Source organism: Phalacrocorax carbo, chromosome 2 (assembly GCF_963921805.1).
Source record: "Phalacrocorax carbo chromosome 2, bPhaCar2.1, whole genome shotgun sequence".
Lineage (NCBI taxonomy): Eukaryota > Metazoa > Chordata > Aves > Suliformes > Phalacrocoracidae > Phalacrocorax > Phalacrocorax carbo.
In genome coordinates this window covers 168410034-168422245 of record NC_087514.1, presented here as the reverse complement: position 1 = coordinate 168422245, position 12212 = coordinate 168410034, and the positions used below count along the sequence as shown (strand labels likewise).

General features: G+C 42.4%; 1 protein-coding gene across 9 annotated transcripts in view; it reads right to left on the bottom strand.

Annotated features, from left to right (window-relative positions):
• SMARCD3 (SWI/SNF related, matrix associated, actin dependent regulator of chromatin, subfamily d, member 3) overlaps positions 1–12212 on the bottom strand; it is a 106845-nt gene that overhangs the window by 52748 nt on the left and 41885 nt on the right. For 6 of the 9 annotated variants that reach the window (XM_064445314.1, XM_064445313.1, XM_064445309.1 and 3 more), the window contains one exon: positions 2097–2314. In XM_064445314.1, the coding sequence (XP_064301384.1) occupies positions 2097–2305 (209 nt within the window). In that variant the 5' untranslated portion in view covers positions 2306–2314. Of the gene's footprint in view, positions 1–2096; positions 2315–3783; positions 6709–6728; positions 8258–11569; positions 11731–12212 lie in introns of those variants that run through there. The other 3 variants (XM_064445316.1, XM_064445311.1, XM_064445315.1) reach the window with 3 other exon arrangements.

Below are 12212 nucleotides of genomic sequence, written 5' to 3'. Positions count from 1 at the left end.
CAGGAAGTATGTCATTAGCTATGTCCACATAAAAGCTGTTTCCACATACATTGATGTGGCATACTCCCTTCCTATGTTTGCTAATAATAAGCCTGGCCTGAAATACCAGATTCTTAGCTCCTTCCCCATCCCCATATAAGCCAAGCCTGAGGAACTCTTCATGCCTGGAGGCACAAACTATATCCTTCTTCAGGGGCAGAAAATTCATCCACACAGTCACACCCAACTTCATAAGTGAATGTCCCTTTGTAAAAGCATAGGAATAATGGGACTAGAATCTTACATGGTGTGAACCTCCAACACCTTCCACAGCTCAGAAAATCAAATCTGCATTGAAACACTTCACAGAGTCTGGAAGTAATGTCTGAGCAAGCTCCATCCTCCCAACGGGAAACGGGGTACGCATGCACTTGCAACAACCTCGAAGGCTTGCAGTTAAAAAGCAAGTAACAAACCAACCAAAAACCCCCAACAGCTTGGGTCTCAACCAACCAGTTCTAGTAGAGTAGAGTCTATTACAGAAATGAGACTTTTGTCTCCACCAAACCTGCCAAGAAAGGACAACTACACCTCTTGGCATGTTTGTGCCATAAAACTTAGGACTCAGTTACTCCCAGAACTGGACCCAAGGTGCCAGAAAAGTTTGCCTGAAAAAACAGAAAAATTTCAATGGGAAATGACAGGGAGGTGGAAAATGAACGAGGGGAAAATATTCAACACATTATCTGGAGGGAAGGCATGGCAGAAGAAACAGAGAAACTTTCCTGAATACCTAGGAACCGCTGGTGTGAGCTGGCCTCACTACAGTAGAGATTATTGCTGGGTTACAAACTAGAAGCATTGAAGTTAAGAACTGGGGAAGGGAAACTTCTTCCTCTGTGAGTTAGGCCATCAATTTTTAGAAAACATTCTTCTTTAATAATCCCTGGAAACTAGTTAGTGACTAAAGTTTACGTTAATTATCCAGCAGTCACAATTTTTCAGGTTATCTGTATGCTGTATATTTGAAACCTAGGCATTATTTTGTACAGTTTCCTGGAGTATCTCCTGGGAGGTGCTGTGGAAGGTGCATTTTGGCTAGTGCTGGACAAGGCCTCCATGATGCTCATGCATCTCTTGTGCTCACGTGCTGCACTCACACACATGCCTTCTGTATTCAGTCTTATTCAATCATAATGTACTAATACTCTCAGGATTGGTATCCTTTCCAGATGCATCCCAGATATAAGCATTCCCAAGTCTGGCTTGCTGATCCGAGGCATATAACCTGGACAGAGCAGAGTTCCTAAAGCACTGAGCTTAGAGACTCATGTTTTACTTACAACTAGAAACAATGACACCACCAGAACACTGTCTGAATCTATACACACCTATAATGATTTTGCAAAAGGCAGACCACCTAGATGACTGCACCCTATGTATTTATGGGGAACTGGCTCACACTTGGAACTCAAGACTGCTGAGGTCTAGTAAGTTGTAAAAAGAAATTAGGGAACTGCTATTTAAGAGAGAATGCATCCAGCACTGTATAAAGTGGGCATATTTTAAAAAGAAAGTACCTTTAAAGAAAAATCCCTCTTATGCTATTATTTCCTATGCATATCTCTTTACTTTATATGTAGGAACACCTGTGACAATTGCAAGTTTTATGACCACTCTCCTGAGTGACCATAATACATTCACATGACCAACCAAAAATTTTTTCCCCTTGTCTCATTTACAGACCACTTCGTTAGCCAGTCAGAAATCAGAGAAACTATACAGAACAGAAAACAAATAATACAATATTTGTACTATATTGGAAGAGAACTGTTCATTAACTTTAATGGCTAAATATATTTAGCCCAATAAACCTTCAAGGTAAAAGCATTATAACTGCAAAACCAGACATTAGCAAAGGTCAGTTTATTCAAGACCATTCACAAGCAAATTAAAGAGTAAGATTTACAATTTACCAATGTCTGTCCTGCTTTAAGAAACTGACAAGAAACTTCCATTCTGCCTCATTCGATCCTAAAGGTCTTACCTATTGCTAAAAAGATACTGTTTTTTCTTCCTCAAATTGTCCTTCCACGTTTTCTTTCCAGAACACTCACCTCCTAGTTCGGTTCTGAGTGGCTTGCTGCTGCTGTTGCACTTGCTGCTGCACCTGCTGTTGCTGGACCTGCTGTGGTGCAGTGCGTTTTCTTGTTGTTTCCATCACAGTCTGGGGCATCCCAGGTCGCACTGAGGGGCTTCCAACATATGGGGGGCCTGGGGGACCCATGGGAGCCCCCTGATGGGGCATTCGAGCTCCTGATGGCATTCCAGGTCGCTGGAGAAGAAGGGAAACAGAAAGAGCCAGTTTGGTCCCTGTTTCTTCAGCTGCAAAGACATTTGTACATAATCAGACAGTTGCTCCAGCAAGTTCCCCGTTTTGACCATCCTGATAAGTACTAAGCAGCAACACAGAGCACAAGAGCTCTGGACTGGTATTTCCTGGTCATCGTAAAGAGGAATTAAGTGATTAAGTACATAGGAAACAGGAATGAAAAATACTAGGCTTAGGAAAACACTCAGTCGTCAGTAACATATCCAAGGCCAGCTTACAGCAGAAAGCTCTACCTTCAGACTGAAGACAGAGCTCCATGGCAGCTAAACGCAGTCCAAATTGGTGCAGTCCACATGCTATTCAAAGCTACAAGCAAGCCCAAGTCTGTAGTGCTTCAGATTTTGCACTGACTAGCAGGCTGCTTTGATCAGTAGGGAGACTGTAACAAGCAAAAGTGAACCATGAAAACACTATGATAAAATATTTTCTATTAAGAGCCCTCTCCTTCACCTACACCAGAGAGCAGTGTAAGTTCATAAAGCAACAAGAATCCTTTAAGAAAAGGTCATGTCTCTGATCAAGCCTCTAAAAAAAAAAAAAAAAAAAAAACAAACAAAAAAAACTAATAGAATGTGGTAGTTTGTCAGTAGCCCCTGTAGGCATTCTAAAGTCCTGACATTTATGTCGACTTCAGCGTGCTCTGGAAAGACACTTTGGGTCAAATCACAAGCTTAATGCTGTACAAGACTCCGAGTAAATTAAATTCTAAATCCTAAAAGCTTATAGTCGTCAAGGAAGAACACCAGTAAAATAACTACCACCTGTAAAATGCAATTTAAAACAGAGAAGAGATTAGTTTCATTCTAAGAATTATCAAATGTTCATTATATGTCTACATATACGTGAAAATACAGACAAATACACACACACTCTATAGGCATTTGAACCAGTATGTGAATAATCAATCATACACAAAAGTCTTCTGAAAGTCAAGTCCCTCTTCAAAGTCGTTTGAGGAAACGAAGAGGCAATGGCAACCATTATGGATAAATAATTGGTTAAAGGATAGAAATGAGGTTAAAGTAATTGGTTCTGAAAATAAAAGGAAGGCACATGCAGAGTTTTGCTGGGACTCATGCTTTTCAGCATATTCATAAGCAACTGGGGGGGGTGGGGGAGAGAAAAAAAGAAAATCAAGGATATGAAAGTTTGTTGGTAACACTAAGTTATTCAAGCTGGCAACAATGAAGGCCAGCTTCGAAGAATTGCAGAAGGACTTAATGAGACAGAATAAACATTTAAAAGGAAGATGAAATGGATTTCAATACGTATTGAAGTGAATTACATGGGAAAAAAACAATCCGCTTATCACATACAAAAGAGTGGGCTCTGAGCTGACTTGCCCAACAGAAGCAAGATTTCAGAGTTTAAACAGACACTTCCAGGAAAAAAAAAATCAGTTCACTGCTTACTAGAGGTCAAAATAGCCATTAAACAAAAGAAATGACAAGGAAGGGAACAGAGAACATCACTGTGCCACTGTCCATGGTTTGACCACACGTTGAATGCTGTGTGCAGTTCTGGTTCCTGCAGTTCAGTAATGGTAGAGTGTATCTGCAAAAAGTACAAAGAATGGCACGGAAATTATTAAGATATGGAACTGCATCCATATGAGTAAAAGTAAATATACTATGATTTTTCATCTGGAAATAGGTGATCCAAGTTAATTTAAGGGGGCATTTGCTAGAGCTCTGCAAAGTCATGAGTGGCCTGGAGAGGGCAGCTGGGGATTGACTGTTCACTGCCCCTTCTAGAATAATAAACTTTGGCCATCAGAGGCTAGGAGGAGTCAGGCTCACAGACAACCAAAAGGGGATAGCTTGCCATGCAGTGGGCAGTCAGACTGGAGCCTCTTTCCAAAGGGGTGCTAATGACATGGAAGACATATTTGGCTCAGAAACTTCTCTGAATTATCAACAGTTAAAGATTGAGAAAGTAATGGGGAGTAGCACGCTAGTGGTCTCCAAAGCAAGGTGCGTGCACTCCAGATGGTATGCAAGACAGGTGAGAAGAAAATGGGGTTTGTAGCATTAATAAATAAAATAAAAACTTTAAAAATAGTTTATTTAATCTTTATCTCATCATTTTATAATTGCTAAATATATAATTATACTATGACAATATATAATTCTAAATGTAATTTGGGCCTGCATCTCCAAATTAACCACCCAAATCCTCTGTAGTCCCCAAAGCCCCAGCTCAATGCCCTCCCTGATCATCACAAATCTTAAGATATTCCTTGCACTTCTATGCATGAAGGAAACTGGAGAAAGAAAGAAGGGGAATGAATGATCAGCAGAGAACCAATGGCTATAACTGGTACAGGCAGAAAAGGAAGGCTGAGGTAGGAGAGGGACCAGCACAGGAAGCCAAGCAGGTGAATGCAGCAAGTATTCATGTAGGAAACCGACTGTGGGTGCGGCCTCGGAGCAGGGAAGCAGCAGGAGGCAGCAACAGACAAAACTGAGGCTTTGTGCAGAGCTAGAAACTTCTCCTCCTGTCAGTTTTCGTAGCTCCATGTTTATGGAGCAGAGCAGCTCTCTCCGTTCCCACATACTCATCCCCACCCTCTGACCCAGACAGAGTCAGCAGAAACAAATGGCCCAGAAAATGCTTCTCACTTGAGCTTGTATTTAAGATCTCTCTGTTGTCTGTCAATCTACACATTGTGGCCTTTTTCCAGCGAAGAGCAGGCCACTGGGCCTGCTGTTGCCTGTCAATCAGCCAGGGGTATTTGACAGTCATTCAGAAGAGACAAGATCCTGGGCACAGCCATCTCATGTTCACCCCTCCTGGAGACTGTCTGGTCACAAGGATCAGACTGCCGGCCCACTTTTCTGCTTCTGTAAGGGACACCTTAAAGCCTGGAGAACAAGGTCAGCAAGCCAAATCTACTCTCGATCTACGTCTGCTATCTTTGAACTTCCTTCAGTTCCCTTTGTTAAGCATCAAAATAGATAAACATAGAGAAAGGAGAAAACTGAGAAAAAGGAGACAGCTCTAGCAAAAGCATATTCAACCTCACCCTTTGTCCCACCTCATTCCTCCCCCTTCCTTCTCATGTTTCTATCTCCAATATCACCTATAGATAAAATATTACTCACTACACAACTGCCATCTCCCTGCTGCAAGCCCACCAGACTCCCAAGATACAGAAATGCTTTATCTAAACTTTTATAAAAGGAGAACACACAAGGAGTACCTTACCTTATCCAGAAGCTTATTTTGCTCCCAAACACATGTGCAAGACAAGACAGTGACAGACAATATTACCAAATTTTTCACAATACTGACATAAAAAAAGTGTTTATACTAAAGATTATTACAATACCATTACACCTTATGAAAGAGACCTTGGAGGTGCACCTGTCTATGGGTTAGGATCTGTCTCTCCCCTCTTCCTCAGAGGGATGGAATATGTCCTGAACAAGTATCATCCATGGCGAAGGCTGCAGTGCAAAACAGCACTGACACATCCTCCTTCCTGGGAAACCATTCACCCTAGATCCCGCACCTGACCCAACTCTGTTCTTACCCACAGACCTATCCCCTTTTTTCCTCCATTTATTCCATATACATGTTTTACTCTGCACTACTTCAAACACTTTACTGGACAGAGGGCAATGTGGGCCACAGGAAATGAGGAAGACCACAGTACGTCCCCAGCTGAAGGGACCACTCTCACAGCCCTGAGAAGAGGAAGCAAGGAGTAGATTAGAGCTGCCGACAGAGTAGCTAGGCAAGGCCAAACAGTACAGCACACAAAGGCACACAACCAGTATTTCATGCATGCACACCGGTCCCTATGAATTCTGCCAACTGCCTCCATTCCTATACACAGTCCACTGCTGCCCTGGCTACACCTTCCAAAGCAGAGCACAATGTCAGTGCAGCAAGCATACCACCTCCCCAGCAGTTCCTGCCAAGTCCCTGTCACTACCTTCCACTGTCCAGTTTCCCAAGCCACACATTTGGCTTTTCCACTTTCTTCCCTGCCTAAAACTCCTGTCACATCAGATGACTGCCTTTTCCCTCTTTCTCTCTGTCAGTCTTCAAGTGAACTTTTGTCTGACGGCAGAAATGAGACAACATTGGAGTGGTGCTTTTCTATGTATTTCTACTGCAATCTTTTCTCAAGGGGCATCAACATCACAGTAGCCAAAATGCTGAAGCAGAAAAAAGGAGGGCTCCTGTCTGGATGTACCAGATAAAGGAAAATAACCTGGACAACTGGTAGGTAAAAGGAAAAGAAAGTGTCAAGAAAAGAAAAGCAAAAACACCTACAAGAGCCTTAGAAAGGGACTGAACAGAGAGCAGCGAGTCACTGAAATGCAAGAGAGCACTGAGCTGCACCTACAGCAATTTCCTGTTCTGAAAGACACAGGCTCCATCTTGGCACCACACAGGAGGACTCTGATGGCATGCAGTGAACAGCCACGGGGTTCTTGTCAGAGAAACTGACAGATTTTGAGAACACCAATTACCAAGTATACAAACAGCATATTTTTTTAGCTGAAAATAGAAGCTACCTTGGCTAGACAACATATAGTGTCAAGGCATTACAGCAGCTACTGATTTATATAAGGCATAAACATAAGCAAGAGGAGATGCCAGATGCTGTCCGGAGGTAAGAATGGGTCACTAGAAGTATCTGGAATAGTTAAGAAATTTAGACTAGACTGATATTGTGTGATGGCAACAGGTTTCTGACTGCACAAATGGTTTCCCAACTCATGGAATCCCAGACTGGTGGGGTTGGAAAGGGCCCTCTGGAGCTCACCCCATCCCACCCCCTGCTTGAGCAGGCACCCCCAGAGCAGGGGCACAGGGCCGCGTCCAGGCGGGGGGTGAATGTCTCCAGGGAAGGGACCCCACAGCCTCTCTGGGCAGCCTGTGCCCCTGCTCTGGCACCCGCACAGGGAAGGGGTTTGTCCTCATGTTCAGGGGGAGATTCCCGTGTTCCAGCTTGTGCCCGTGGCCCCTTGGCCTGGCGTTGGGCACCGCTGAAAAGAGTCCAGTCCCATCATCCTGACACCCGCCCTTCAGATATTTGTAAGTATTTATATAATCCCCACTCAGTCTTCTCCTCTCCAGGATGAACAAACCCAGGTCTCTCAGCCTTTCCTCATAAGGGAGATGCTCTGAATTTCAAAATGGACTCTTAGAAGTACAAGAAAAAAAGTTTGTAAATGGCTTCTCTCCTCGCCTGTAACTACAGATGTTACCTCATATGAGACCCTTGGTTATTTTAACACCTATGAATCTTCTAGAGATGTAGTAAGCAGAAGCATCAGTATTGCAATTCTTCTTGCTTGTCCGCCCTCTTTACCTCCCTCCATTTCCAAAAAGCTTTCACATCCTAGAACCAGGGTCCAAGTGTTCCAGGTTCCACCCAATTTTAAATAGTGTTCATGACAATCAGAAAAATCTTTAACTTAGAAAACATCACATTTACAGAACTGTGAACTGGAACTTGAGACAAAGTCAGTGACCACCTTTCTATTTCACGCGTATCCACTCACACCTCAGAATAATCAGACACCAAACCTCAAACAAAGCACTTGGAGGCAACCAAAAACACAAAACAAAACACCACCAAAAAAACAAATGAAGAGTCTTTGGAATTGAAACTAACAAACCCTATATACCACCTTTGAATTCCAGCAGCTTGCTCGTATTAATAGATCTGATCCCACCCACTGCTGTGATATAATGTATGGACTGCATTTTGCGTGAAGAACTACCAGAATGTGCCTCTTGGCTCTGTGAAAAGGATGACTTTGGGAGGAGAGAGGTAAGAACAGAAGGGCAGCGGGGCTGGGGCAGGGTCTGGAGCACAAGTGTGCTGGGGGGCGGCTGAGGGGGCTGGGGGGGTTTAGCCTGGAGAAGGGGGGGCTGAGGGGAGCCCTTCTCGCTCTCTGCAGCTGCCTGAGAGGGGCTGGAGTGAGGGGGGGGCTGGTCTCTGCTCCCAGGTCACCAGTGACAGGACGGGAGGAAACAGCCTCCAGTTGTGTCAGGGGAGGTTTAGATTGGATATTAGGAAAAAACTCTTTACTGAAATAGCAGTCAAGCATTGGAACAGGCTGACCAGAGAGGTAGTGGGGTCACCATCCCTGGGGGTGTTCAAAAAACACATAGGCGTGGCACTTTGGGACATGGTTTAGGAGGCCTGGGAGTGTTGGGTTGACGGTTGGACTTGATGGTCTTGGAGGTCTTTTCTATCCTTAATGATTCTATGAATCTATGAACAGAGCTCTGCAACATCATGACTAGGATGGAGAGAGAGAAGGCTGATCAAGAGCTCACCGTCTCTTCCCTTGCAAGAATTAGACAACAGCTAGCAGTTGGCAGGATTAGGTACTTCTTTATGTAAAATAAGATGCAAAAATTCCTGACACAAAACACACTGAATGCTAAAAGTTTATGTGGGTTCAGAAAGACATCAGCAGACTAACCTATATAAATAAAATCCATATAGAGGTACTACACATAGAGGGTAGCTTTGGGTCAGAAAGCTCCAGAGCTACAAAGCACAGAGTATTTGAATGAAGTATCACTAGGTTTTTGCTTTGTTCCTATACTTCCATACAGTCCCCCCACTCCCTGCAGCTGGGGACACTGGGCTAAATGATACAGTGTGACTGTTTAATATTCTTACAGTTGTTTTTTAAAAAAAACACAGGAGAACAATTTAACTATACCACAGATCAATTACATCTGTGCACCTGTATTCATCAGCAAATCCAAGTTTTCTCAATGAGCAACTCAAATTTGTTTAACAAGCCCATATTGCATAAGATCACATTGTTCTCTATTAAAGCCCTAGCTAGAATTAATATGATTTTCTTTCCTTAATTATGTGTGAACTTTTCTATATTTGTTAGCCTGCAATTAGTCCAGGGCTAGGAAAGGAGAAACCTGCAGTTTCTACTTGCAGCTTACTTCCACAGTTGAACACTGTACAATGATTTCACTCTACCAGTCTTCTCATGCACCTTCCCAATCAAATTTCTCCACTGCCGTAAGGTCCCTTGATTTCTCCAGGCTGCCCTACACTCACCCCAAATATCAACTCGTTTAACAAAGCAGGGAATACATATGTAGCAAATCAGAGACTTCATTCCAGGACCTGCTCCCAACAATGTTCTAGCACAGAGAACCAATCAGACAGCCCTGTGTTAGGGAAGTGGAACAAACTCTCCAAAAATGACAGTTCATTAAGCTCTTTTCTAGCCTGTCTAGTGTTAGCTGATTTATGGTCTGACAAGACAGTATTTATATCCATGATAATATAAAAATTAGTGGGGTATTTTTCATTAGTGAAGTTCTACTTTTTTCAAACCTAATATTCTCTTCACCTCACTACTTCCAGAGTAATCTCTACAAACCAATGACTGGCTGGAAGAAACAATCACTTTTATCCACTTAAAACAGATCACCATTCAATTCAAACAGATCACAATTCAAAATCTTTAGTTCTTCCCATTCTAATAAAACAAATATAATTTTTATGATACACTGAAATATGAGTCCTTGAGGTCACCCAGTCCTTCTTCTCAAAGAAGTATTACCAGTATCTCCATCATACTGGATAGATGTTTACTTCCTTAACCAGTGCCTAAGAACCTCCAGTGACAGAGATTTTAAAACTTTCCTAATCAGTCTCCATCCCTGAATATTATAAATAAATTTTAAAATCCTATTCTCTTATTGATGAAGTCTTCACAGGCCTCCCACTGCTACTGCCCTCTTAGTTATACCTCTTTTTGCTTGTTAGTCAAGCAGATGACCAAAATCAGAATAATCATAGAATCATGGAATCGTTAAGGTTGGAAAAGACCCTTAAGATCATCGAGTCCAACCGCTAACCTATCACTGCCAAGCCCACCACTAAACCATATCCTCAAGCACCACGTCTACCCTTCTTTTAAATACCTCCAGGGATGGAGACTCAAGCACTTCCCTGGGCAGCCTGTGCTAATGTTTGACAACCCTTTTGGTGAAGAAGTTTTTCCTAATATCCAACCTAAACTTCCCCTGGCGCAGCTTGAGGCCATTTCCTCTCGTCCTAGCGCTTGTTACTACGGAGAAGAGACCGACCCCCGCCTCGCTACAACCTCCTGTCAGGTAGTTGTAGACAGTGATAAGGTCTCCCCTCAGCCTCCTCTTCAGACTAAACAACCCCAGCTCCCTCAGCCGCTCCTCATAAGACTTGTTCTCTAGACCCTTCACCAACTTCGTTGCCCTTCTCTGGACACGCTCCAGCACCTCGATGTCCTTCTTGTAGTGAGGGGCCCAAAACTGCACACATATATTCCTGTAATATAATATTCTTGTAAGTATAAGCCACAGATTTACAATTGCTTCTGTGTAATTCTCTGGCCCATTTCTTTATCAGGCTAACAGTTTACTTGCTTTCTTAGTAGCAGGGGCTGCTGCTACCCCGCTAGGCAGTTCCCAGTGACATGCAAGCCCTCCTCCTGAATGGTTACAGTTCATTTAAAAGCCAGCAATTTATGAGGAGATGCAAAATTTGTTTATAAAGTTCATTGCTCATCCCCTTTTCCAGATCACTGATAAATACATTAGACACTCCATACACAGATTTGGGGCACCAGACTTGTCCTTTTGCCTGTTTTAACATTGGCAATTAGTTATTTATCACTATTTGTTTACATGATGGCATGCTTTGATACCCTTCTTTCACTGTACTAAATGCTGTTTCATATAACACCATAAAATTCTATGATCAGATTTGAGAGGTAGATAACCAGAGAAAAAGATGACTGAGGATAAGCAAAGGAGTCACATAAGTGATACATAGGTTTGTATAAATTAGCAGTCTTGATGTGTAACTAATATTAAACTGTAAAGAGTAGCAGGAACTCTGAAAAAAACACATATTAGCAGAAAATAAATATGGATAAGGACTTATATTAACAGGAAGAGCTTCCTAAGCACAGCACAGAGGACAAAGAACAAGATCACTATGGGAAAAAGAAGGTGATTTGAACTGACAGCAAGTATATTGTAAATACAGATATGACTTGATAGTTTAGAAAAGGACATAGACCTTTATAGGTGGATCTTGTGTAAAAAAGTCAAGAAGATTGGTTTTGGAAGGAAGATAAAGTGGGAACAGAAAAAAGACACAGAAGCGTATTAAAAAGGTCAGAACAACAGGACAAGAAAATGAACCTCTCAGCAGCTTCTTGTGTGAAGATGACACAGGCAAGGTCGATAGAACAAGGCACCAAAGAGAAGATTGCTGCAATTGAGTCACGAGAGGACAGATGTCTTAACAAGAGCTTTGACAAGATCTGCACCATGGACCTTCTCAAGGCTATATGGGATGATACCTGTTTGAGTAAGAAAAAAAAAAAAAAAAAAAAAGAAACAAAGGTAACATCCAGTGAGGGGATCCAGCCAGCAGGGAGGCCTATGATAGGGTCTAGAGGATAGAAGAAACAGAGAAAAGGAATGGCCTGCAGGAATATTCATAACTTGGTTTGGGTCAACAAAATTTAAGGCAACAGCTGGACACCCCAAGGCAGATGTCATAAAGACAGCCTGAAATGTACTACTGGACAGTAGAAAATACATCAACAGAAAGATAAATCAACATAAATGTGGTGATTAAAGCCAAATTTATCCATAAAAGTGCTAGAACAGAAAGGAACCAAAGTAAAGGATGAAGTAAAGCATTAAGCCTTTGAGGGAGGAAAAAAAAAATCTCTCTCTTCCCAGAAAACCAATGTGCAAGACCCCGATGAAACAGAACAGGAGTAAAAGAATTGTACAAATAAATAACTGAAAGAAATCTGACTTTTGTAAAAGAAGA